The sequence below is a fragment of the Eschrichtius robustus genome, chromosome 2 (assembly GCF_028021215.1).
Source record: "Eschrichtius robustus isolate mEscRob2 chromosome 2, mEscRob2.pri, whole genome shotgun sequence".
NCBI classification, from domain to species: Eukaryota; Metazoa; Chordata; class Mammalia; order Artiodactyla; family Eschrichtiidae; genus Eschrichtius; species Eschrichtius robustus.
Window position 1 is genome coordinate 177,823,441 of NC_090825.1, and position 27,761 is coordinate 177,851,201.

Below are 27,761 nucleotides of genomic sequence, written 5' to 3' on the forward strand. Positions count from 1 at the left end.
CATTTTTCGATTGGGTTTTTTGGTTTTTTTGATATTGAGCTGCATGAGCTGTTTGTATATGTTGGAGATTAATCCCTTGTAGGTCGCATCATTTGCAAATGTTTTTTCCCATTTCTTAGGTTGTCTTTTTGTTTTGTTTATGGTTTCCTTTGCATTTCAAAAGCTTTTAAGTTTAGTTAGGTCCCATTTGTTTATTTTTGTTTTTATTTTCATTACTCTAGGAGGTGAATCCAAAAAGACATTGCTGCATCCAAAAAGACATTGCTACAATTTATCTCAAAGAGTGTTCTGCTTATTGAAATTATTATTACATCTATTTTGTCCATTTTTCTACTGTCTTGAATATATGAATTCTCTGATAACTCCAATTTCTTTTTATTTTTTTTGAAGTATAGTTGATTTACTGTGTTCTGTTAGTTTCAGGTATACAGCGAAGTGATCCAGTTACCTATATATCTGTTCTTCAGATTCTTTTCCACTATAGGTTATTACAGGATATTGAATATAGTTTCCTGTGTTATAAGTAGGTCCTTGTTGTTTATTTTAGACATAGTAGTGTGTGTATGTTAATCCCATACTCCCAATTTATCGCTTCCCCCCACCTTTCCCCTTTGGTAACTAAGTCTGTTTTCTATGTTTGTGAGTCTGTTTTGTACATATGTTCATTTGTATTATTTTTTAGATTCCATATATAGTGGATATCGTATGATATTTGTCTTTCTCTTTCTGACTTACTTTGTATGATAATCTCTAGGTCCATCGATGTTGCTGCAAATGGCATTATTTCATTCTTTTTTTATGGCTGATTAGTATTCCATTTTATATATGTAGCACTTCTTTATTTTTTTATTGGCTGTGCCTCACAGCTTGTGAATTTTTTTTTTTTAACTTTATTTATTTATTTATTTATTTGTTTTTGGCTGCATTGGGTCTTCATTGCTGTGCGCAGGCTTTCTCTAGTTGCGGTGAGCGGGGCTACTCTTCGTTGTGGTGCACGGGCTTCTCATTGCGGTGGCTTCTCTTGTTGCGGAGCACAGGCTCTAGGTGCATGGGCTTCAGTAGTTGTGGCACGCAGGCTCAGTAGTTGTGGCTCACAGCCTCTAGAGCGCAGGCTCAGTAGTTGTGGTGCACGGGCTTAGTTGCTCCACGGCACGTGGGATCTTCCCGGACCAGGGCTCGAACCCGTGTCGCCTGCATTGGCAGGCGGATTCTTAACCACTGTACCACCAGGGAAGTCCCTATGTAGCACTTCTTTATCCATTCATCTGTCGATGGACATTTAGGTTGTTTCCATGTCTTGGCTATTGTCAACAGTGCTGCTATGAGCATAGGGGTTACATGTACCTTTTTTTTTTGACGTGGACCATTTTTAATGTCTTTATTGAATTTGTTACAATATTGTTTCTGTTTTATGTTTTGGTTTTTTGGTCTGAGGCATGTGGGATCCTAGCTCCCCAACCAGGGATTGAACCCACACCCCCTACACTGGAAGGCGAAGTCTTAACCACTGAACCACCAGGAAAGTCCCTGCATGTACCTTTTTGAATTATGCTTTTGTCCAAATATATGCCCAGGAGTGGGATTGCTGGATCATATGGTAGTTCTATTTTTAGTTTTTTAAGGAACCTCCATACTGTTCTCCATAATGGCTGTACCAATTTACATTCCCACCAACAGTGCAGGAGGGTTCCCTTTTCTCCACACCCTCTCCAGCATTTATTGTTTGTAGACTTTTTGATGATGGCCATTCTGACTGGTGTGAGGTGGTATCTCATTGTAGTTTTTTTTTTTTCTCATTGTAGTTTTGATTTGCATTTCTGTAATAATTCGTGATGTTGAGCATCTTTTCATGTGCCTGTTGGCCATCTGTATCTTTGGAGAAATGGCTGTTTAGATCTTCTGCCCAATTTTTGATTGGCTTGTGGGTTTTGTTTGTTTTTTTGTTTTTAGTATTTATTGATTTGGCTGCACCGGGTGTTTGTTGTGGCATGTGGGATCTTTTTTTTTTTTTTTTTTTTTTTTAATTGGAGGCATGCAGGATCCTGTAGTTGTGGCATGCAGAATCTAGTTCCCTGACTGGGGATTGAACTCAGACCCTCTGCCTTGGGAGTGCAGAGTCTTAACCACTGGACCACCAGGGAAGTCCCGGGTTGTTTTTTTGATATTGAGCCTGCATGAGCTGTTTGTGTATTTTGGAAATTAATCACTTGTAGGTCACATTGTTTACAAATATTTTCTCCCAGTCCGTAGGTTGTCCTTTCATTTTGTTTATGGTTTGTTTTGCTGTGCTAAAGCTTTTTTAAGTTTAATTAGTTCCCATTTGTTTATTTTTGCTTTTGTTTCCATTACTCTAGGAGGTGGATCCTAAAAGATACTGCTGTGATTCATGTCAAAGAGTGTTCTGTGTATGTTTTCCTGTAGGGGTTTTATAGTATCTGATCTTATACTGAGGTGTTTAATCCATTTTGAGTTTATTTTGTATATGATGTTAGAGAATGTTCTAATTTCATTCTTTTAGATTTAGCTGTCCAGTGTTCCCAGCACCACTTAGTGAAGAGACTGTCTTTTCTCCACTGTACATCCTTGTCTCATAGATTGACAGTGAGTGCGTGGGTTTATTTCTGGGCTTTCTATGCTGTTCCAGTGCTCTATATGTGTGTTTTTGTGCCAGTACCATACTGTTTTGATGACTGTAGCTTTGTAATACAGTCTGAAGTCATGGCGTGTGTTCTGACTTCAGCTCTTTTCTTATTTCTCAAGATTGTTCTGGCTATTTGGGATTGTGTTTCCATATGAATAAAAAATTTTTTTTGTTCTAGTTCTGTGAAAAATGCCATTGGTTATTTGATAGAGATTGCATTGAATCTGTAGATTGCCTTGGGTAGTATGGTCATTTTAACAATATTGATTTTTCCAATCTAGGAACATGGTATATCTTTCCATATGTTTGTGTCATCTTCAATTTCTTTCATCAGCATCTCATAGTTTTCTGCGTACAGGTCTTTTGCCTCCTTAGGTAGGTTTATTCTTAGGTATTTTACTTTTTTTGAGCAATGGTACATGGGTTTCCATAATTTTTCTTATATTTCATTGTTAGTGTATAGAAATGCAACAGATTTCTGTATATTGATTTTGTATCCTGCGACTTTACCAAATTCATTGGTGAACTCTAGTAGTTTTCTGGTAGCGTTTTGAGGATTTTCTGTGTATAATATCACGTCATCTGCAAATAGTGACAATTTTCCTTCTTTTCCAATTTGGATCCCTTTTATTTCTTCTTCTCTGATTGCTGTAGCTAGGACTTCCAAAACTATGTTGAATAAAAGAAAGAGTGGGAGTCCTTGTCTTGTTCCTGATCTTAGAGGAATTGCTTTCAGCTTTTCACCCATGAGTATGACGTTAGCTGTAGGTTTGTCTTATATGGCCTTTATTATGTTGAGGTATGTGATGATAACTCCAATTTCTGAAGTACATGTGGATTGGTTTCCGTTTCCTCTCTTGCTTTGTAATTTTTGAGTTGCTGTAGGACATTGTCATGACAGCTGGTAGAGGCTCATACTGTCATCCTTCTCCAGAAGGTGAGTTGCATGTTCCTTTTGGCAGGTCACTGTGACCCTACATAGCTACACGTCTTGGGAGTGGGACCCAGGTGTCTCGGGGGCTATTCTGACAACCCCACCATCTTGTTGCCAAGCTTTGCTCCTACTCATGCCCACCCACCATGGGTGCCCCAGCTGTGCCCTCATCTGACACCGTCTGTCATCCTGTCCTGAAGCGGCAGCCCTGAACTGCAGTGGCCCCCAGGACAGACTGCTCTGGGGGCTACAATGGAAGGCCTGGCCCCCCACCCCGTGGATCCCTCAGCTGGGGTCTGCCTGCAGTGTGGCTGGTCTCAGGAGGTGACACAGCCTGAGGGCCAGAGTGGGTCTCGGCAGCCAGCCCAGTCCTGGGTCCGGATCGTCCCTGCCTTGAGACAGTAAAATGCCACATCCTTCTTTGGGCCACCTCGGGCGTAAACCGTTACTTGTACCCAAGAGTCCTCACTGCACAGAAGGAGGGGCCAGGGGTGGGGTGTGAATGCAGGGGGACTCCCCTGGTGCAGAGCCAGCAGGGCTGCTCTGGGGTGCAGCCCCAGGTCCAGAGGGCAGAGCTGACAAGATCCCTGCGTGGCTCACTGCAGTGGGGGCCCTGCTGACACCCTCAGAAAGTGCCAGGAGGCTCCCAGGGCCGCACCAGGGCACAGCCCCACCGCGTGGCCATCACCTGCTGGTGGCTCTGCCCACCCTGCCCAGGGTCCCTGATCGCTGCACAGCAGGGGCACAACGGGAGCCCCGGGGTTTTGTGCAGAGGACAGAGGGTCTGGGGAGGGTCCGCAGCCCATGTGGAGCCCCGCGTGATCTGGACGCCCTGAAGGTGAGAAGTCTGTGTCTGTCAGGAGATGGCCCCTCCTGTGGCCGCCCCCCCCCCCCCCCAGCCCAGCTGGCCCCTCTAACGGTGGGGAAACAGATGCAGTGAGAAGGGCCAGGCCTCCAGCTGCCAGGGGCCCATCCTGCTGGGAAGCAGCACGTGGGTCAGGGCCGGTACGTTTCTTTCCTTTATTTAAAAAAAAAACATTTTGGGGTGTGGTGTGAGGACACACCTTCCATGGCTTCGGGGAGGACACAGGCTCCAGGTGGAAGCACGAGGGTGGGGAGGGGACAGTACCTGGGGGTCAGGGAGGGGCTGTGCCCTCCAGCACCTCTGGGCAGAGTGCTCGCTGGGGGCCGGAAGAGTGGGGCTACAGGATGTGCAGGTGGGCCAGCTGGGATGCGGCCCCCGTGTGTGGCCCGCAGCATCGCCCCTCCCAGGCAGACGGGGTCTGCCGCCCGTGTCCACAGCTGCAGGGGCTGGGAGGGGCCGTCCAGGAGGGCTGGACAGGGATGGTCCTTCACTGGGCCCTTGGGCTGGGCCTGGGCCTGGCAGGAAGCCGGCCTGCAGGACCTCGGGAGGGCTCGAGCCCGCGTCCTAGGGGTGGGTCAGGGCGGTCTGAGTGTCCCCAGTGAACAGAACAGAGGAATGCAGGACCCAGGCCCACTAGGGGCCCCGTACGTGGTCTCCTACCAGAGAAATGGGAATCCAAGATGCATTGCCACGTGCAGCTGAAACAAACACGAGGCAACACCCTACACGAATCCTATGGTCGGGCAGCTGGTCAGGCGACCCTGAGCTGCCGGGGCAGCAGGCGGACCCTCGGCTCAGGGCAGGGTCAGGCCAGCCCTGCCCCCCCGAGTCCTGAGGGATTGTCTCCCGCTGCCCTGCCCATCCGCCACCTCGGAACAGAGGAGCCCTCCTGGCGCCCAGGACCGAGGCAGGGGGAGCAGTGGGCGTGGCGTGGGACGGGGCAGCCTAGGTGTAGAAGATGACCTCAGGGATCTGCCCGTCCTCCACGGACGTGCCATTGTTGTTCCCGGCCGCGTAGCAGAAGGTGAAGCACGTCTTGGCCCCAGTCGTGGGCGACTCGTGGGTGACCTTGCGCAGGCCCTTGGTGCCGTAGTGGGAGTCCGGGCCCTGCGGGGTGGGGCCCAGCGGGTCAGGATGGATGTGCTGCGTGTGGACAGGGCGCAGGATCCTGACCCAGCGCGGGCAGCAGGCCCTCCACGGCTGCGACGCAGGGTTGCGTGCTCCTAGCCCCACATTGTCAGAGGTGGGCAATGGACTGGGAGGCAGGGTCCAAGGTGGGGTCCCAGGTACGGCTCAGGGGTCAGGTTTGGGGTCGGGGTCCCGGGCACGGCTCAGGGGTCAGGTTTGGGGTCAGGGTCCCAGGTACGGCTCAGGGGTCAGGGTCGCGGTTGGGGTCTCGGGTACGGCTCAGGGGTCAGGGTCGCGGTTGGGGTCTCGGGTACGGCTCGGGTCAGGTTCGGGGTCAGAGTCCCGGGTTTGGCTCAGGGATCAGGACCAAGTTTGGGGTCGGCGTCCTGGGTACGGCTCAGGGACCAGGGTCAGGGTCGGGGTCCCGGCTACAGATCAGGGGCGGGGTCCTGGGTATGGCTCAGGGATCAGGGCTGGGGTCTCGGTCCTGGGTGGGGTGGGGCGTCAGGGGCATCGCTAGGGTTGGGGTCGGGCACACCTTGAGCGTGGCGCAGGCCGTGTAGTTGACATTGGGCAGCACCTCCACCGGCTCCTTGAACATGACTCGGAAGGTGCTGGCGGAGCCGTCACAGCTGAAGCCCGTGTCGTTCTGGCCCAGGACCGTGTTGCTGTCTGTGTGGATGATCTGTGGGCCAGGAGCCAGGCACAGCTAACTCTGGCACCCCTGCCCCTGTGCCCACCCGCAGGACCCCCAGGAGCCTGGACCCCAGGGCTGAGCCCCACCTCTAGGCCCTGCAGCGGGGGGTCCGACCCGTGACCCTCAAGGAGGAGGCCAATGGCAGGGGTGGGGAGGCATCGTCCTGGGTCCCATAGACTCCAGAACACTCGTGCCACCTTGGGGGGAACACGAGCAGACCCATGACTGAGAGGGACGAGGTAAGATGGGAAGGGATACGAAGAAGGGAAGAGGTGGGGAGGAACAGGTGGGAGGAGGGATCTGGAGGGGCGGGGCCTGGGGGCGAGCGGTACCTGGATGTTCACTTGGTAATCGGTGGGGCCGTGGATTGAGCCGTAGAGCCCGAAGCCAACCACGAAGATGCGCTTGTTGACCGAGAACCTGAACCCGTCAGAGGAGGGAGATGCTGAGCTAGCTCGACCGTCCAGTGCCCGCCCCTCCCCATGGAGGACCACCAGCCCCACCGCCCCCCGCCCCTACAGCTGTGCTCGCTGCCTGGGCCTCCCGGCCCCGCGCCCGGCCCACGCCTACCTGATGCGGTCGCTCGTGCCGCTGTAGCCCCAGCGGCTCTCCACCTGCTGAAAGCGGTTGACGCTGCACTCCTTCCCGCGGAGGCAGCAGCGTGGACGGTCAATGAAGTCCACGCGCGGCTTGGGGTTGACGGTGAAGTGCAGGAAGAGGCTGACCACCTCGCGGTCCACCAGGATGCCCGACTGTGCGGGCCCTGAGGGCACAGGGGCGGGTAGAGAAGGCTGGGCGGACCCCGAGCACGCAGAAGACACCGGAAAGCATGGCACCCAGCCTCTCAACTCCTCAGCATCTTTCTTCTGCAGAACGTCACCGGTCCAACCACCCCCGCGGGGGGATGGCCCTTCTGCCGCGTTTGGGGAAGGGTCCGAAGCAGACATGGGGCCAGTGCTCTGAGTTGCTGGCTAATCGGGCAAAATCCCCCTCACTGCCCCAGGCCTCCCGACCTCCGCTGGGACCACCCCAGGGTACCACCGCTGGTCCACGGAGCACCCGCCGCCCTGCCCGTCCACCCCGGGGCACCTACACAGACGGGGGGATGCCAGCCCCCAAGAGAGGCCCAGAGCCAGAGAGGGGTCTGGAGGTGGGGGCCTGGATGCAGCCATGCGCCGGTGACGGGGGTCAGCGCGTGGGGCGGACGGGCGGTGCGGAAGGATTGTACGCGCCCCTGCCCGCCACCTGCGCCGGGACAGGGCGCCTGACGCAGGCCTTACGGCACCACCCTCGCTTTACAAGAATCACTCATTCACCAGCTTTGAGCTCATTTCTGCCGCAGGTCAGCCACAGCCCGGCCCGGCCCACCGCCCCAGCAGCTCACCGGCACACAGGTCTGAGCAACAGGGCAAGAGATCTCCATGGGTCACGAGAGCAAGTAAGATACAAAAGTGAATACAGGGCTTCCCTGGGGGCGCACTGGTTAAGAATCCGCCTGCCAATGCAGGGGACACGGGCTCGAGCCCTGGTCCGGGAGGATCCCACATGCCGAGGAGCAACTAAGCCCGTGAGCCACAACTACTGAGTCTGCTCTCTGGAGCCCGCGAGCCACAACTACTGAGCCCGCGAGCCACAACTACTGAAGCCTGCGCACCTAGAGCCCATGCTCCGCAACAAGAGAAGCCACCGCAGTGAGAAGCATGTGCCCGTAACGAAGAGGAGCCCCGGCTTGCCACAGCTAGAGAAAGCACGCGCCCAGCAAGGAAGACCCAACGCAGCCAAAAGATAAATAAATAAATAAATAAATTTATAAAAAAATAAAGCTCTCATACTGTTAAAAAAGAAAAAAAGACTAGGGGTGCTCCTGGCATCGAGGGGGTGGGACCAGGGAGGCTGCACCACACCCCACAGTGCCCAGGATGGCCCCCCACAGAGGAGGACCCGGCCGCATGTCCGCAGTGCCCAGGCTGCCTCGGTCACCACTGTGCTGCCAGGGCCAGGTACCCAGGAGGTGCTAAGTATTTGACGGATGAGTGACCCCCAGTGTGGAGACAGCCTCTCAGGCTTTCTGAGGGAACACCGTGGACCGCCAGATAAAACGCAGGACACCCAGGCAAGTCTCGATTTCAGATCAAAGAGGGCTGATCTGTAGGATAAGCGTCTCCCAGCTGCTGCACGGGACACGCTTACACTAAAAAAAATTGTTTCCTGTTGTTGCTAAATCTGGCAACCCTAAGCCTGGGTGGGAGCAGGGGCAGCACGGACCAGGGAGAGGCAGGACAGCGGTGCACCCGCCACGGGGCTGCATCACGGAGCCCCATCCAGAACCTTCCAGGCCAGTTTGGCGCCAGGACTGCGGTCGGCACCAGCCACGAGAATGACATGAAGGGGAGGCCCAGCCCCAGGGGAGGGGTCGCCAAGCTGGCCACCGCTGCCGCACGACCCCGAGACCCGAGTGTGCCCCCAGCACGAGAGGCAGGGTCAAGGCCAACCCCACCTGTGCCCGAGCCCAGGCCCGGCAGCAGCGGCCCACAGTCCCAGACACTACCCACCCTTTCATGGGGCTCGTCAAGGACGCGGGCGCCAGAGCCCAGCTCCCAGGACCTGAGCCCCAGGCGGGACCCTCAGGGGCCTGGTACACTCGGACACGTGCGTGTGGACACCCGAGACGGCGGGGGGGGGTGCGAGAGGCTGGGACGCGGGAGAGTCGGCATCTGGGGGTCGTTTCAGCTTCACCCTCTCGAGCCAGTCCAGGCTCCCGCATGGACACGGCCAGCACCCGACCCGCTGTGGCCGGGACGAGGGTCATGGGACTGAGTCACACGCAGCAGGGTCCCTGGGGTCACGCCCCTCCTGAGCATTCCCTCGGCACCCCCTGACCGTTACCTGCAGCAAACTCCTCGATGGTCATCAGCGGGAAGCGGATGAGGGCCAGCGCCTTGCCCAGAACCTTCCGCTTGTTCTCAGGCGTCACCTGCAGCTGCTGCCGCTGACACTCAGCCTCAGACCAGCGGACGACAGCGTTGAACAAGCGCACCTCGCGGATGCCCAGGGTGTCCCGCTCCAGCACGGCCACCAGCGTGTCTGCAGGGGAGGGGCCATCAGCGAGCGCCGGCCTCCGTGGCCTCGGGGATGACCTCTGACCGGCTCGCGGCCAGGCCGTCCACGGCCCTCGGGCAGCAGCAGAGTGGGGCAGGCGGCGGGGCCTCGGCGGGACGCATGTGACCACTGAGCCGTCCCCGGCCCTGTGGCCTTACCCAGGTCGATGTCTGTGAAGCCCTCTGCAGTGATGGCGTCGGCCGTGTTCTTGTCGATGTTTTCCAGGCACAGGCTGGCGAGCTGCGGTTCGTCGAAAAGCCTCGCCTGCAGGGGAGAGAGCCTGTCAACACCCAGCCAGACGGACCCTGGCTGCAGACTGCGCACGGATTTCAAGTCCCGGGCCGAGGGGCCAGAGGGATCTTCTTTCCTGAGATTCACAGACTCTCAGTAACCACTGCCTGGGGCGGGGGTCAGGCCTGCACCTCGAAAGCTGGGGCACCTAGAGGTTCAGGCTGCAGGCGGGCCCAGTCGCCCCTTGCGGCAGGCAGGAGCCTGGGGGAGAGGGCGGAGAAGGACCCACGGGATGCGGCAGCGCTGTGCTTCTGACCGCCTGAGAACTCGCACACGGGGCGGGGGCCGGGGACGGAGAAGCTGTGGGGCAGCTCGACGCCCACACCCCTGTGCATCGCTCTCTGCCTGGAGCCTGGCTAGGAGGCTAGGACACCCCACGTGGCTGCAGCTCTCAGCAAATGGCCGGGAGCTGCTGGCCCCCACCCGACCGTCCAGGCTCTGGCCCTTGAGAGCAACTCAGCAGACGGGGCCGAGGCCCAGGTGCCACCTCAGCGAGGGGTCTGTGGAGCCACGATGACACTCGGGCTCTGCCCCGTCCCCGCCAGGTTCCCAGCGCCCACAGTGGTCCAGGACCGCCGCAGCCCGTCAGACCAGACAACCACAAAGGGTCCCCCTCCAAGAAACCTAGTACAGAACGCCTTTCCCCCCACCCCTGAGCTCTGCACAAGGGCACCAAAACGCCAACGGGAAGCCTTTAGCAAATGACTGTCGTGAGGCCGGCCTGCCAACAAGGTGCACTGGACGAAAGGCGACCAGGGAAACACCGCGGTGCCACCAGGGGCAGGGACAAGGGCAGGATGAGGTGAGGGAGACACTCACCTGGGCGCAAGAGTTAAGCGGCGCCTAAACTCCGAAATTCCCTCATCCGTCCTCCCCTGCCCGGGCGTCCTTACTCGCACCCACGCACCTGCATCCTTGAGGAGACCCGGAGCACCTGCTCCCCAGCGGGTCCCGAGCCCTCGCCCCGCCCCGCAGCCCTGCGCCATCGCCCCGCCCCCTGTGCCTTCACCCACCCACCCCCACCCCCGCAGCCCTGCCCCTGCGCCCTCGCCCCGCAGCCCTGCCCCTGCACCATAGCCTCGCCCCTGTGCCCTCGCCCCACCCCTCAGCCCCGCCGCTGCACCCCCGCCCCGCACCTGCGTCAGCAGCATGAACGCGTTGTCCGCCCGCAGGTTCTTCTTCAGGAACTCCACGCAGTGGGCCTCGAGCGCGGGCACCGCGTACTTCTTGGCGGTGTACAGCGTGGTCATGACCGTCTCAGGCCCGATCTGAACCTCGTCCGAGTAGAGAAACCTGGGAGGGGGGGGGGCGGACGGCGGCGTGAGGACAGCCGCCCAGCCCCCACCCACCGGCCTGGCCCGAGGAACCAACCGAATTAGCATCGGTCGCCCTCTGACCTGTGGACGTGACCCCGCAAAGGCAGAATTAGCATCGGTCGCCCTCTGACCTGTGGACGTGACCCCGCAAAGGCAGTTACCCGGGAAAAGGAATGCCCACAGGCCAACCCTGGAAACGAGTCTACACAGCAGGTGGGCCTCTGTCCGGCTCCTCCGTGGGCAGCACGGGATTTGCCCCGGGACGCGGAGAGGCTTCCGCACCCCCCGACCCGGCCACAGCCGGCTGCCATGCCCGACCACTAACGGGACCAGAAGTGCCAGCCGGAATCGCAGATACCGGACGTGTTGACCACCCGCCATCAGCCCGACTCTACATGTGGGTCAGAAGTCAGGGTCGATTACAAAACCACGGGGAGATGGTGAGAAATCAGAACCCTGGCCCGTCTGGTGGGAGCGCCTCAGAGGCGGCCCTGGGCGCGCAGCTCACCCCTCTGAGTCCGGGAGAAATGACGCGTGTTCACAGCAGCGCGATCCACGCGAAACCACCCGAGTGTCCGTCCACGGGCACCATGGACACGGGATGGGGGGTGGGGTGGAGGAGCCCAACCGGGAGCCCCAAAGAGCAAGTTCCTGGAAGGTGACCCCCCTCTCCTGGGACTCACTCCCCTGAGAATGCACAGGTAGCCCTGGTCCGGTGGGACCAGCAGCGGCCGGCGGGGTCAGTGACAGAATGACCACCAATGTCAGCAGTGCTGAGGGGGACCTGGTAATGGGACAGACCAAGACATGTGCGCGAAGATGGGTGAGCCGCTCACGTGCCAGTGGAGATAGTGTCCACCCTCTCGAGGGGGCAGCTTGGTTACCAAAACCCAAGCTGATACGGGGAGGGAGAGAGAGAGACAGGGAGAAATTGAGAGACAGGGAGAGATATAGAGACAGAGAGACACAGGGATGGAGAGGGAGACGGAGAGAATAGCAGTCCACCCCACATCTCACCAAGTTTAGACTAAGGCAGGGTTTGGCTAACTGCAACCCGTCACCTGTTTGGGGTCTTGATTTTTTTTTTATAGATATGACTTTTACATTTTTTCATTTTTTTAAATTATGGTAAAATACACATAACATAAAATTTACCATTTTAACCATTTTTATCAGTAGCATTAGGTACATTTATATTGCTGTGCAACCATCCCCACCATCCATCTCCAGAACTTTCTCATCTTCCCAAACTGAAACTGTCCCCCGACTCCCCCTCCCCCAGCCCCCGGCCCCCGGCCCCACCATCTACTTCCTGTCTCTATGGATGTGACTCCTTTAGGACCTCCTGTGAGTAGGTTCACACTGTATTTGTCCTTTTTCATCTGGCTTATTTCACTAAGCATCATGTCCTCAAGGTCCATCCACGTTGGAGCAAGCGTCAGAATCCTTTTTTTTTTTTTTTAATTTTTATTTATTTATTTATTTATTTATTTATTTTTGGCTGCGTTGGGTCTTCATTACTGTGCGTGGGCTTTCTCTAGTTGCGGCCAGCGGGGGCTGTTCTTCGTTGCAGTGCACGGGCTTCTCATTGCAGTGGCTTCTCTTGTTGCGGAGCACAGGCTCTAGGTGCGCGGGCTTCAGTAGTTGTGGCATGCGGGCTGAGTAGTTGTGGCTCGTGGGCTCTAGAGCACAGGCTCAGTAGTTGTGGTGCACGGGCTTACTTGCTCCGCGGCATGTGGGATCTTCCCGGACCAGGGCTCGAACCCGTGTCCCCTGCATTGGCAGGTGGATTCTTAACCACTGCGCCACCAGGGAAGTTGCCAGAATCCTTTATGACATAAACGGGTGTTGAATTTTGTCAAAAGCTTTCTCTGCATCTATTGAGATGATCGTCTAGTTTTTATTCTTCAACCTCTTGATGTGGTGTATCACGCTGATTGATTTGTGGATACTGAAAAATCCTTGCAGCCCTGGAATAAATCCCATTTGATCATGGTGTATGATCCTTTTAATGTGTTACTGAATTCCAGAATCCTTTTGAAGGCTGAGTAATATTCCGGTGTGTGGATAGATCACACCTCGTTCATCCCTCAACTGTTCATGGACACTTGGGGTGTTCCCACCTTTTGGCTGTTGTGAATCAAGCTGCTGTGAACACGGGTGTGCAAATATCTCTTCAAGCCCCCACTTCTCCCTTCTTTGGGGGATGTACCCAGGAATGGGATTGCTGGAGCACATAGTGATTCTATGTTTAGCTTTTGAGGATCGTCCAGACTGTTTCCACAGTGGCTGCCGCATTTCACATTCCCACCAGAAGCACATGAGGGTCCCAATTTCTCCACCTCCTGGAGACAAGTCATTTTGTTTGTTTGTTTGTTTTTTAATAATAGCCACCCTGGTGGGTGTGAAGTGATATCTCACCGTGCTTTTGTCCCCTATTTTGTACATAAAGTTTCCTTGGCCCACAGCCCTGCCCACAGTTTACAAATCCTTCCAGGCTGCTTCTGCAATGACGGCAGGGAGCTGTGGAGACAGAGCCCCTGCCCTCCCACCCACCCCAGGGCAGCCTGCGGCCCCTGGTCTGAAGAACCATCTGAAAAGTTGCCTAAAGACAGAGGAGTGAGATTATTCCACAAAGTGCTGTGATCAGCCCACAGGATTCGACACTGTTAGATGGAGCTGAAAGGAACCAATTTACACCCTGCAGACACCAGAGGAAAAAAGGAGATGACAACACAGTGGGTGGGGCGGGGCGCTGTGAGCATGTGATATAAATGGGACCCGATATGAATGGGAGTGACCAGCCACGGCCTCGCCCGTGGTGCTGAGAGGCGAGACAGGTTCACTCCACTTTCTTCCTTATGCTTTCTTTTCTCTTGTTTTCTTCTCTCCCTCCCTTTTTCTTTCTCTTTCTTTCTGTGAGCCAATGTCATTTTTATAATCAGAAGGGGAAAAAAAAAAAAAAGCTCCACATCTGAAAAGCCGTCTTGACTGTTCGGGATAACCTTTCAAGCCACCCAGACCATTTACACCCAGAGTTTCCGGACAGGGGAGGACAGTGCTCTGCGGAGCAGGGAGGTGTATGGGAGTTCCACAGAGCTCGCCGGCCTCCTTCTCGGTGGAGCTGCAATCTGTGGGCGGCACTCCCACCCCCAACATCCACCGTATTTGTTTTAAAGTCCTTGAGAAAAAATTTGAAACCCAGGAAGAAAAAATATAGGTGGAATTTAAAATTCTTGCATTAGGCTATTTCTTCAAAAACTCTTGAAAGGATGAAAACTTAGCGACTCACACACGCTGCAGCGCGGGTGGACCTGGAACCGCAATGCCCAGTGAGAGCAGCAGACACAGGACACGCAGCGTGTGATTCCACTGATGGGAACCGTCCGGAACAGGCAGAGCCACAGGGACAGAGAGTGGGTTCCTAGCTGTCAGGGGCTGGGGGAGGGGGATGCCATTCCTTTGGGGGTGATGGAATGTTCTGGAATTAGAGGTGATGGTTGCACACTCTAAACATACTAAATGTCATTGAATTGTACACTTCACATGGGTGAGTTGTATGGTATGTAAATTACATCTTGATATTAAAAATACAAAAATGAAAATGGGGGGGCGTCCAGAGCCCATCCCTCACTGAGGAGGTGAGTTCTAGAAATCTCCAAGGAGCTGGGGGCTCTGGAGGCAATGTCACCAGGGCTCTATTTTTTTTAAACATCAGGTGTGTCTGTCCCTGCCGCCAGGGCGTGAAGGACCTGGAAAGTCTTACTTGAGCAGTGCCAGGAAGGCAGCGGGCTCCACGTCCGGCAGCTCGATCTCGGTGGACGTGGTGGCCATTCCCCCGTTGAACATGGCGTCAAAGACGGCGCTGCCCACGGCCAACACGAACCTGGCGTGTCAGAGAAGACCTGGTTACCCACCGCGAGGCCCACCGGTCCCTACCGCCTGAGCCCGGGGGGCTGTCGGGGCCCCGGGATGTGGAAGGTGAGTGTCCCCGCAGCAGTGACACCCCAGCCAGCACCTGCAGCAGATGCTGTGCCCAGAGCATCCTGCCCTGGATGCTTCCGTTAGGAAGGCCCTGAGGACTGAGAAGGCAGTGCCTGCGGATCCGTAGCAACAAAGGCCAGGGAAGCGAAATCATCTCCCCAGGGGCTAGACGGCTTATGGCAGAGAGCTCATGCCCTCCCCACGCAACTCATTCCCTCGCTCCTTCATTCATCCCTCCCTCCTTCATTCATTCCCTCCCTCCGTCATTCATTCACTCATTCATTCATTCACTCAGATTGACCCAATCATTCACTCAACCACTCCCTCCATCATTCATTCACTCACTCATTCCTTCACTCACTGATTGGCTCACCCACTGATTCATTCATTCATTCACTCTCTCATTCATTCATCATTCACTCCATCCTTTCATTCATTCATTCACTGACTCACTCAACCACTCCCTGCCTCCCTCATTCACCCCCTCCTTCATCACTTCCTCCTTGCTCTACACACACGGCCCCCGTGCTTGGGCTGTGGGCACTGAGACCCTGGCCTTGTTGGAGGAAGGCAGCCACGGGTCCATGGCATGGACAGCCTGACAGCGGGGCAGGAAGGAGAACGCAGGGGTGTGAGGGAGCAGAGTCAGGAAAGGCCTGGCGGGGTCACCTGAATGGGGCTGAGTCCGTGGGGAAGGGCGTGGAGGCCAAGGGAGCATCCAGACGTGGGTGGCCACGGGGGCCTGCAGGTTCTGCCTGGCGTCGCGCACCCACTCTGTGCTGTGCACCCATGGGCCCCGGGGCCCGCCCCACGACAGCCTCCCCGGGGCGGCAGAGACGGCGGGGGCCGAGCTCCAGGCCTGCCCCTGCAGAGCCCCTGCCCTCTGGGTCTGCAAGGCCCCACGCCGCAGCCCCTCCCGGGTCCCCACGGTGACACACGCAGGGCTCTGAGAGGCCGCCCCCCTGCGGAACCGCTGGAATCGGCAGCCACAGCCCGATCCCCGGCCTCTGCCCAGTGCCCGGGGGACGCTCCCAGCGCTCCCAGCGAACCCCACCTGGGCAGCCCCCTACTCTCCGCGAGAAGAACCACCCCCCCCCCACCTACTCCCCATCGTGGCCTGGTGCTCCCGGCCCCATCAGGCCCTCGTCTGGTCCCCAATCTGGCCCGGGGCTCTACGGCACCCCAAAGGCCAGACCAGAGATGGGGGCCAGGTGGGAAACCGAGTGTGAGTGTATTGGGGTGAACAGTGTCTCCAAAGTCATGTCCACCTGGAACGTCAGGATGGCACCCCATTTGGAAACAGGGTCTTTGTAGATGCCATTTATTAAGATGAGGCCACCCTAACCCAGGCTGGCCCTAATCCAATGATTTATAAAAGGGAAATGTGGACCCAGACACACAGGGAGAGGCCACGTATTGACGGAGGCAGAGCCTGGAGCGCCGTGGCCACAAGCCCAGGATGCCTGGAGCCCCAGAAGCCGGAGGAGATAGGAAGGACCCTCCCCGGGAGCCTCTGGAGGGAGCATGGCCCTGCAGTACCCTGACCTTGGGCTTCTGGATTCCGGAACTGAGAGAGGACAAATCTGTGTGGCTTTGCCCATCCATCGGCGGTGCTTTGTTTCGGCCGCCCCAGGTCGCTCATGCCCTGTTCTGCCCCACCGCATCCTCGGAGCCCCCCTCATTCACCACCGCAGCTGGGCCCCTGGAGCCTCACTGCACTTCCCCATGCACACTCTCCATAAATAAAGTGTCTTCCTGTTCCTCCTTTCTTTCTAGATTAAACAAAGCATCTTGATCTCCCGTGGGGAAAACTTTCCCCAACGATTCACTGGCAGGAAGTAAGAGGTGGCCCAACTGGGCCTGTGTGTCTGTGCAGAGCCCCGGCTGCCAGGCTGTATGCACCCTCAGTGCCCTCGGCGGACGCGGCGACAAACCCCAGGGCTGGCAAGGCCACTGGGTCGAAGGCGGTCTGAACATCTCCAAGGCTCCTCCACCCACAGCCCCACCCGCCGGCCCCTCGCTGGCCTCCCGCCAGGAGTCTTCTACCCTCCCTTATCCGTCCATCCTCAAAAACATGACGATGAACATGGCAAATCAAAACCACCATGAGACGCCACCTCACCCCCACTAGGAAACGCCAGCTAGGATAAAAAATCCGGACAATGACAAGAGTTGCTGCAGATGTGGAGAAATCAGAGCCCTCGTGCAGGGCGGGTGGGGACATAAAGTGTGCAGCCGCGGTGGATGACAGGCCAGTGATTCATCGGAGGGTTCAACGTGGAGTTACCGTCTGACCCGGCAGTTCCACTCCTAAGTTGCGTGCCCGAGAGAAATGAACACACACGTCCACACAAAACCTGTGCACAAGTGCTCACAGCGACACGATTCATAGACAGCCAAAGGTGGAGGCAACCCAGTATCAATGGACAGATGATGGATGAACACAATGTGGTCCCTCCATACAAGGAGTATTAGTTACCTTAAGAAGGAAATTCCGACACATGTTACAGAGTGGATGGACCCTGGGGACGTGATGCTCAGTGAGAGAAGTCAGACACAGAAGGACACACAGTGTCTGATTCCACGCACAGGGGGTCCCTGGGGGAGTCAGATCCACAGAGACAGGAAGTAGATGGTGGGGGCCAGGGGCTGGGGGAGGGGGAGTCCGTGTTTCCTGGGGACAGAGTTTCAGTTTGGGAAGATGAGAAAGTTATGGAGACGGATGGTGGGGATCATTGCAAACAATGTGAATGTGCTTCATGCCACTGAACTGTGCGCTTAAAAAGGGTAAAGAGGGTGAACTTTGTGGTATGTGTATTTTACCACAATTTAAAAATTAAAAAAAAAAAAAGAAAGAATGACATACTACCCTGAAGGGGCAGGGAAGAAAAGACCAGCTAAGTAGCTTTGGGAAACAGGTTAAAGGCCAAAAGAACTGCATACAAATACTGGGCTTTACTTAGTAAAAGTATTTTTCACAGGAGAGGGTTAGCAGCTCTGAAACTACTCTACATATCTAGGTTTGTGCTACCAAGTAGACGTGTGCAGAATGAGAGCCAGGGTCCTCATCGTGGGAGCAAACAGTTATAGATTGGGGGGGGGGCTGGAATAAATTCTGGAGGGCTGAACCGAAATCAGAGCAATCAAGATGATCTCGTGGCTTTTAGACAGGTAGATGGATGGTGGATGGATGGACGGATGGACAGACGGGTGGAGAGACAGAAATAAACAGAGATATGTGTGTGTTGGTACATTTCCTCGCTCTACCTGCTAAAAAGGTCTCTAAACAACAACACCCCAGCAGCAGTGGGCACACCCAGCACCCAAGTCTTGGTTTCTAAATACCGTTTTCCACTAAAACGAACCAGAGCTCCTTGGAGAAATGGCTGACTCCAGGGCTGGGGCAGGGGAAGGACAAGATGAGCGTAGAGTATCTTGTGGCGCCAGAAAGTAAAAACACGCTCCAACATGACGGGGGAATGTTGAACGGACACAGGAGCCAAATCTGGGACGATACGAACAACAAAATAACGTTCGCACCGGATGATGACCCAGAGGATAAAATAAATATCCATGAGTCCATGATGAAATAAATATATAACTGAAGGAATGGATGAGTAAGGGAGAAGGGACAGCTCTTCCTTTTAGAACCCCAGTTAACAAATGCAGAGGGAGTTACAGAAATAGGAAATCACCATATGGCAGATGCTAGAGTAAATAACTCTTTCCAGCAGGAACCACCATACACCAGTGGGCAAAGCAGGAGGGGAAATGGGATGTCTGTACAGTCCCAAAGTATCCCTCGGGAAGGGTGATTTACAAGGGGACGGTGGTGACATCCAGTAGAGAAATCTACCCCATGACCAAGGCTCACGTCACCAGAGATGGGACAGATGGACGTCACGGGCTCAGAAGTTTTACATTCAAACACACAAAGGGGATGACAGGAGAAAGATGGGGAACGACATACCTTGCATTCGGAAACCACCAGAGATCTGGAGTGGCTACACAGATATCAGACAAGACAGACGTGAAGGTAAGGAATATTACTGAACAACGGACGTTTCATGTGAACAGAGGGTCAGTACGTGGGGATAGTTAACAGTACAAATGAATACACAACAGAGTCCCAAACTACATGAAGCAGAAACTGACTGTTAAAGGAGAAAGAGACAATCCAACAATTATCGTTGGAGGTTCTGATGCCTCACTCTCTACAACTGACAGAACAGCCAGACAAAATCAGCAAGAATAAAGAAGACTGAACAATGCTGCCAAGCGACCTTTTCGGAACCCTCAGCCCAACGACGGCAGAATGCACGCTCTTAGGCGCAATGGCACATTCTCCAGGACAGACCACATGCAAGGCCAAACAAATATACTCAGAGGCACTGAAAGCAGTCAAAGCATGTTCTCCAAAGAGAGGAATTAAACTCCATACCAACAACAGAAAGACCTCTGAGAAATCCCCAAATATTTGGAAATGAAACAACACTTCTAAGTAACCCATGGGTCAGAGAAGGAACACAACGGAAATTAGAAAAGATCTTACCTGGAACAAAAATGCAAACACGGCGCATCAAAATGTAAGGGATGCAGCTAAAACAGTGCTTAGAAGTAAACATTATATATGTATTAAATAAAGATCTAAAATCAGCAAGGTAAGCATCCAGTAATTCCCTGGTGGTCCAGTGGTTAGGACTTGGCACTTCCACTGCCAGGGCCCGGGTTCAATCCCTGGTTGAGGAACTAAGATCTCGCAAGCCACGTGTGGCATGACCAAAAAATAATTAATTAATTAAAAAAATAAAATCAGCAAGGTAAGTTTCCATCTCAAGAATCTAGAAAATGAAGAGCAAATCGAGCCCAAAGAATGAAGAAAATAATAAAAGTGAGAGCAGGAATTAATGACACTGGGAATGGGAAAATAGAGACAAATCAATGAAACCTAAAGGTCACTCTTTGGGGGTGGGGGGGAAATCAACAATTGCTAGAACTTTAGCTAGACTGACCAAGAGAAAAAAACACAAGTTACCAAAATCAGGAATGAAAAAGGGAACATCACTACAGACCCTATAGGTGATAAAAGAACTTTGAAACAACTTTATGCCAACAACCTAAGACAACTTAGAGGAAATGGATGACATCCTGGAAAGACACAAACTGCCAACACTCACTGGTGAAGAGAAAATCTAAACAAACACATAACAAGTAAGTGAACTAGTCATTAAAAATCTTCCGGAACTTCCCTGGTGGCACAGTGGTTAAGAATCTGCCTGCTGGGCTTCCCTGGTGGCGCAGTGGTTGAGAGTCTGCCTGCCGATGCAGGGGACAGGGGTTCGAGCCCTGGTCTGGGAGGATCCCACATGCCGCGGAGCAGCTGGGCCCGTGAGTCACAGTTACTGAGCCTGTGCGTCTGGAGCCTGTGCTCGGCAACAAGAGAGGCCGCGATGGTGAGAGGCCCGCGCACCGCGATGAGGAGTGGCCCCCACCTGCCGCAACTAGAGAAGGCCCTCGCAGAGAAACGAGGACCCAACACAGCCATAAATAAAAATAATTAATTAATTAATTAATTAATTAAAAAAAAAAAAAAAAGAATCTGCCTGCCAATGCAGGGAACACAGGTTCGAGCCCTGGTCCAGGAAGATCCCACATGCCACGGAGCAACTAAGCCCGTGCGCCACAACTACTGAGCCCGCGTGCCACAACTACTGCAGCCCACGTGCCTAGAGCCTGTGCTCTGCAACAAAGAGAAGCCACCACGAGAAGCCTGGGCACTGCAACGAAGAGTAGTCCCCGCTCGCCGCAACTAGAGAAAGCCTACGCACAGCAACGAAGACACAAAGCAGCCAATAAAAAAAAAAAAAAAAAAAATCTTCCCACTGGGACTTCCCTTGTGGCGCAGTGGATAGGACTCGGCGCTCCCAACGCAGGGGGACCGGGTGTGATTCCTGATCAGGGAACTAGATCCCACATGCATGCCACAACTAAGAGTTTGCATGCCATAACTAAGGATCCCACCTGCCGCAACTAAGGAGCCCTCAAGCCGCAACTAAGGAGCCCGCCTGCTGCAACTAAGACCCGGTGAGACCAAATAAATAAATAAATATTTAAAAAAATCTTCCCACACACAAAAGCCCATTCCCAGAAGAAATAATACCAACCCTATGCAAACTCTTCTAGAAAGGAGAGGGGGAGGGAACATTTCCCAACTCGCCTATGAGGTCAAAGACACTCTGGAACCCTCGGGCACCACTGAGGGGTGGGGAATGGGGCGGCCACTTTGGAAACCAGTTTGGCAGTTTCTTAAAATGTCACGTTACCCTGTAATTCCAACATGAGACCCCTAGGTATTCACCCAAGAGAAAAGGAGTTCTTCCACAGGCATATTTCTACACAAATGTGGAATGTTCACGGCAGTATGATTCCTCATAATGAAAAGCTGGAAATAACCCACATAAGCCGTATGCCCATCGACTGGTGAGTGGACAAAGCATGGTCCATCCATGCAATGGAATTCAGCAGTAACGTGAATTACTTTAGCAATAAAAAGAAATGGAACTGCCGATACAACGGTCTGGATGGGCCTTATAAACAACACACTCAGTGAAAGAAGCCAGACCAAAGCCTACACATTCTATCATTCAAATTCTATGAAATTTCTACAAATAGCAAAACTAGAGAGAGAGAAGGAGGTCAGTGATTGCCCAGGGATCAGGGTGGGAGCGGGGACTGAGGGTAAGTGGGGAAAGGGGCTTTTGGGGGTGACAGAAGTGCTCCCAAACTGGGCTATGGCAATTGTCACACAAATGCATAATTTTCTATACGGCCAATTGTCAGATCAAACAAACCAAAATCCATTAAAAGCACTCGATAGCATCCCATGCCCACACTTCATGGAAACTCTTAGTGAACAAGGGATGGAAAGAAACTTGTTACTGTATTAAAAAGGATTTGTCAGAAACCAGTATCAATGATCACATTGAACTGTGAAAAACACCTCTGTTACGGAACAATGCCCTGGTGGTCAGAAATGCAATCAGAACAGAAAAAATGACGCAGAAATATGAGAGAGAATGAGAAATTAATTGCCCATAACGTGATTGTCTCACTTAAAACTCTAAATTCAGGGCTTATTTAAATCTAAATTAAAATTAAAATTAAATAAAAGATTCAGTTTGGGACTTCCCTGGTGGTCCAGTGGTTAGGACTCTTCGCTTTCACTGCCGAGGGCGCAGGTTCAATCACTGGTTGGGGAACTAAGATCCAGCAAGCCACGCAGTGTGTCCAAAAAAACAAAACAAAAAAAAAGGATTCAGTTCCTCAGTTGCAAGAGCCACAATTCAAGTGCTCAGCAGCCACAAGTGATTAGTGGCTAGGACTGGAGAGCATAGATCTAGAACAATCCCATCATCACAGAAAAGTCTACGGGACAGTGCCAGACCACAGAATCAGTGGAGCAATTATTAACACTAAGAAGGGTTCAGAAAGAAATCATTCAAATAGATAAAAATAAATGCGCAAAAAATCTACAGCTTCCCAGCAAGAACCAACTAGAAAAAATACAATGGAGAAATTACTCATAACAGAGAAAAAACAAACAAAAACTAATAAAAAACTTAGCAATATACGTGCAAGACCTATTTGAAGAAACTACAAAACTTTCCTAAGGACTCACAAAAATGCCCTGGATAAACATGTTCCCAGATATATTTTGTATTCTAAACTGTCAGCTCTCCCAACCTGTATCTTTGCAAAGACCAATCCCTCCAGGCAATTCCTTTAGCATTTGACAAATTGATTCTAAAGATCATAAGGAACCACTGAGGCAGAGGCTGGTCAACTACAGCCCTGGGACTCAATCCGGCCCACCGCTTGTTTTTGTAAATAAAGTTTTATTGGCACACAGCCACACCCATTCATTTCTGTCTTAATGCATTTGTGTTGCTATGGCAGAATTAAGCAGTTGGGACAGAGACCGTGTGGTCTGCTGACACTATATACTATCTGGCTCTTTACAAAACTTTGCTGGTGCAAATTTACCTGAAGGTAAGTCCCACAGGGAAAGAGATGTCTTCTGTCAGCACTGTTTCAATGACTGTTGGATGCAGGGAAGGACAGATGGATGGGTGATTGATTCTGGAAGAGTTAAGTGTGTGAGGCCAGCTGAAAAAAGTCTTGACAAGGAGTAAAACTGGGAAGAACCACCACGGCAGTTCTCAAAACCCACCATAAAGCCACAGTCATCAAAAAACGTGTTATTGGGCTAAGCACACACAGATCGATGAAAGAGAAGGGACCCCAGACACAGGCTGCTCCACTTCTGGGACTTCTCTGCACTGCTAAGTTTTCCGTGATAGATGAATAAAGGTATTTTAGATATTAATGTGGGACCATCCGATTTGTGCACAGTGCTACCCTGAAGATGCTCGGTATTTCCTCAGAGGGAGCCCCTCGAGCGTAGACAGTGGACTCACGGGTTTCCTGAGCACCTGCTGTGCCAGGCGTTTTCCTGGGCCTAGCAGGAGGGAGAGAAGCAAAACCCTGTGGCGGTCCAGTGGTTGGGACTCCGTTCTTCCACTGCCAGGTGCCGGGGTTCAATCCCTGGTTGGGGAACTAAGATCCCACAAGCTGTGACTCAGCCAAAAAAAAAAAAAAAAAAAATCCTGCTCACAGGAAGCCAATGACGGCAGTCAGAGAAAGTTAGGAGAAAGCTGTCAAAAAGCAGTGCAGTGCAGGGCGAGGGGGTGGGGCTAAGCCGACTGGGTGCGTGGGGCAGGGGGAGGCTCCGAATGAGGTCTGAACTTGTCCGGGGCCAGAGCTGGCCCCTTCTGCCATCACTCATGCCAGGCCCTCCTGTGTCCCACGCCCCAGGTCACCCTGTACCCAGAATTCACGGCCCCAGCCTGAGACCACCCCAAGCCTGGGTCCTGGGAGATGGTGGGTCCAGACCCCATGGCCTTCCTCAAAGCTAGCACGAGCCCCTCCCCGACTCGGCCCTGCTCCCCAGTCACCAGCTCCGCACTAACATCCTCTCCGCCCCAGGCCTGCATCCAGGATCCCACGTGGCTTTCACCTGTGTCCTCAGGCTCCTCCCAGGACCGGCTGGCGTCCTGCAGCATGGCCCCAAGCTGGGTTTATCTGGTATTTTCTCCGATAGGACCAGGTGTACTGGTTTCCTGGGGCTGCTCTAACAAATTACTGCAAATTGGGTGACTTGAAAGAACAGGAATTTCCTCTCTCACGTTCTGGAGCCCGCACGTCCAAGGTCAGTGTGTCCCAGAGCCGTGCTGCCCCCGGAGGGGCCCGGAGAGGGTCCCCCTCTCGTCTCTTCCAGCTTCTGGGGTCCCAGGCGTCCTGGGCTTGCGGCCGTGTGTCCCTCCCGTCTCTGCCTCTGTTGTCACATGGCCGTCTTCTCTCGGTCTCTCCTCTGTGTGTCTCTCATAAGGATACTTGTTGGATTTAGGGCCCATTCAGATAATCCAGGATGATCTCTTCTTGAAACTCTTAATCACATCTACAAAGACCCTTTTTCCAAATAAGGTCCCGTTCACAGGTTCTGGGTGTCAGGATGTGGACACACCTTGTTGGGGTCCACCATTCAACCCACTACACTGGGGTTAAGGGTTTTGGGTGGAGCACACTGAGGCGAGGTGCCCTTCTCGTTGATTCCTTCCAGGGGGACCCTGACACCCCCAGGGCATCACCCTGAGGTCGACCTTGACCACCTGGCTGAGGTGGCATCTGCCGGGTTCCCCCAAGGTGGGATTCCAATCTACTCTTTACAAGCAAGTCCCCAAATCCAGCCCACCTGGGACAGAGGCGGGAGTTAGGTCCAGCCCGGGAGCGTGGAGCACGGTATTAGGAATTTTCCCCACTCCTGTCTGTGTTCCATCAGCAAGGCTGCGAGGTGTTTCCTTTATGCGTTGGGTCACATCCCCACCTGCATTTTAAGCCAGCCCGTATGCAGGATGAGCCCCGGGCCACTGTGATAAGGACCTGGTTGGGTCACAGGGTCCACCCTCCCTGTGGCCCTGGGAAGGAGGTGTCTGAGTGGTCAGTCCCAGGTCCCGGGGGGGTGGGGAGGTGGGGGGGAACTGAGGCTCAGCAGAGCCCAGGGTCACTCACGGTAGAGTCATCTACCTGATCACTGCAGGTAAAATGTCAACAATGCGTATGAAATAACAACCCAAAGGCTGAAAAGACAAAGAACCAGAACCTTCGATCTGGGAGGTCCACACAGCAGGAATGTGGGACAAGAAAGGCATGAGGGAGGCTGGGGGCTCACAGGTGACACATCAACTGGCCCCCTACTCACAGCTTGCGGGAGAGGGGGGAGGACCGCAACACACACGCAGGGCAGGGAGGTACTGGGGACCCCATCACAGGCCTGGAAGCTTCCTTGGACAGGAATCTAGACCTTGTATATAAATAACCAAGAAAAGCCAGAAAGAGGAATCTCGAAGGCACAAGTTAAATAAAGGCCACACGTCAGAAAAGTGGGGAGGACTCACAGCAGGTTGGGGGACACTCCAGGCAGAGTGGTGAGAACCCCTGAAGCCTCCCTCCCCAGACAGAACCCTCCCCAGCACCCCCCAGCGAGCAGGGGCAGAGGAACCAGCAGTGGGCCGGACGCTGTCTGACATCAGTCCCACCCTACCCAGGAGTCTGGGGGCTGCACCCTGGAGACTGGCAGAGGGATGGGGCCTGGACCAAGAACACCCCCCGCTTTTGAAAGGAGGCCTGGGGGATGGGGCGTCACGGAGCTGGGTGATCGCAGAGCTGGGAGTCACTGGGGGTCCTGGGTTCACAAGGTGGGAGTCTGGTGGGGCTCTGGGGGTCTCAGCCCCAGAAGGATGGGGCACTCGGGGGAGGAGGTCACTGGGGCAGGAAGGAGGAAGTGGAGGGAGATGGTAGTGTCTGGGGGTCCTCGGGCTGGCCAGGCTGGGGGTTGCAGGGCCTGGAGAGCCTGGCAGGGGCTGATGGGTCACAGGGATGGTAGGGGTGGAAAAGGTCACTGGGCCTGGGAGATCCTGGCCAAGGTGGCAGGGTCAGGGGTCACAGAGCCAGGAGACGCTGATGAGAGAGGAGGGGCAGGGGTCGCAGGACCAGAATACGGCCAGTATCTGGAAGTACGGGTGGAAGGGGGCCTGGCAGCGTCACAGGGCCTAGGGGTGGTAGGGCCCGGGGATGGTGGTCACTGGGAACAGCAGGGTCCCAGGGATGGTGGGTGTCCCGGGGTGAGGGCAGGTACCCGGGACCAGCAGGGGTTCCAAGAATAACGGGTTGGGTCCTGGAACGACGGGGTCCTGAGGGTGGTGGGGTCCTGAGGGTGGTGGGGTCCCGGGGACAGCAGGGTTTCCAAGAAGGGCGGGTCCTGGGGGATGACTAGGTCCCTGGGGGTGGCGGGTTTCCCCGGCGTGGGGGAGGGGTGGCGGGATCTCAGGGATGACTGACTCCCGGGGGCTGGCGGGGTCTGGGCCCGGGGATGCTGGGTCCCCGGGGGCGGCGGGTCCCGGGACGGCGGCCCACCTGTGCGCCGGGATGCGCTGCGCGCCGAGCCCCTTGCCCACCAGGAAGTGCACGTCGCAGAGCACCTCGTTGTTGAAGAGGAAGGCGAAGCGCTCTTTCACCGTGGGCTTGGTGGCCTGCCAGTTGTAGACGGGCTCGCGCAGCAGCGCCCCCGCCCCCGGCTCCTCGGCCGCCCGCTCCCCGCCCGCAGCGGCCTGCGCGCCCGGCCCCGGCCCCGACCCCGACACCGGCGGGGGCGGCCCGGGGGCGGCGGGGGCCGGGGCGGCGGCGGCGGCGGCCGCGTTGCCGGGGGCCGGGGTGGCGTTGGCGCTGGGCCCGGGGCCGCCCCCCGCGCCCGGGCCGACCCCCGGCGGGCACGACGCGCGCCCGCCGCTCCCACCCGCCGCCATCTTGTCGGTGCGGCGCCCGGCGGGGCGGGGCGGGGCGGGCGGGGGGAGGGCCGGGGAGGGGGAGGGGAAGGAGGAGAAAGGAGGGGGCAGAGGAGGGGGAGAGGGGAGGAGGAGGGAGGGGGCGGGGCAGGGGGAGAGAAGGGAGGGGGAGGAGGTGGGGGACTTGGAGAGCAGGGAGGAGAAGGGAGGGGGCCGGGGAGGGGGGAGGGGGAAGGAGGAGGGAGGGGGCGGAGGAGGGAGGGGGCGGGGCAGGGGCGCGCGGGAGCAACGGACTTCGTACCTCCGACCCTAGGCCTGGACCCCAGACCCCAGACCTCAGACATGGGACCCCAAGTGCTAGATCTCGTACTTCACAACCGGGACCTGGACCCCGGACTCTATATCCTTTACCTCAGACCCCGACCCCAGATCCTGAACCCCTGATCCCTTACCTCAGACCCTGGACCCCATACGCCGGAACCCAGATACAAGAGCCCAGACCCCCTACTTCAGACACTAGGCCCCAGACCCAGAAATTGCGACCCCACACCTCAAGACCCTGACCTCGGATTCAGGATCACCAGCTCCAAATCCTAGATCTTCCATCCCAGCGGCCCCAGACCTGGGACCCCAGCCCCTATATCCCAGACCTCAGGCCTCAGAACTGAGGCTCTGGATCCCAAACTCCAGACCTCAGATTCCAGACCTGGGGCTCCAGAACTCAGATCCCCGGCCCCAGACCCCAAATCAGACCCCAGCTCCAGTCCCTGAAACCCAGATCCCAATCTCTGACCCAGGACCCCCAATCCCAAAGCCAGACCCAACTCCAGAGTCCAAACCCCAGACCTGGGATCCCAGACCCCATCCCCAGTTGGTCTGCCTGCCCAGTGGATGGGACACCACTGT

General features: G+C 54.9%; 1 protein-coding gene across 1 annotated transcript; it reads right to left on the reverse strand.

The window, feature by feature from the left end:
- Nucleotides 1-4,590: 4,590 nt before the first annotated feature.
- On the reverse strand, nt 4,591-26,885 carry BTBD2 (BTB domain containing 2). Its single transcript, XM_068537348.1, has 9 exons — nt 26,488-26,885; nt 14,738-14,857; nt 10,792-10,948; nt 9,523-9,628; nt 9,152-9,349; nt 6,836-7,028; nt 6,598-6,685; nt 6,107-6,253; nt 4,591-5,547 (listed from the first exon to the last, which is right to left on the reverse strand). Exons 1-9 carry the CDS (start codon nt 26,874-26,876, stop codon nt 5,386-5,388), a joined length of 1,560 nt encoding a protein of 519 aa, XP_068393449.1. The 5' UTR covers nt 26,877-26,885; the 3' UTR covers nt 4,591-5,385.
- Nucleotides 26,886-27,761: the final 876 nt, after the last annotated feature.

What these genes read in the sequence shown, in the direction of transcription:
- BTBD2 (XM_068537348.1), bottom strand. Translation starts at nt 26,876, where the DNA reads ATGGCGGCGGGTGGGAGCGGCGGGCGCGCGTCGTGCCCGCCGGGGGTC. An exon ending in CGTTCATGCTGCTGACGCAG is followed by an intron (nt 9,629 to 10,791) that starts GTGCGGGGCGGG and finishes TCTCCCCTGCAG; the next exon opens with GCGAGGCTTTTCGACGAACC. An exon ending in CTTCACAGACATCGACCTGG is followed by an intron (nt 9,350 to 9,522) that starts GTAAGGCCACAG and finishes CCTCCCCTGCAG; the next exon opens with ACACGCTGGTGGCCGTGCTG.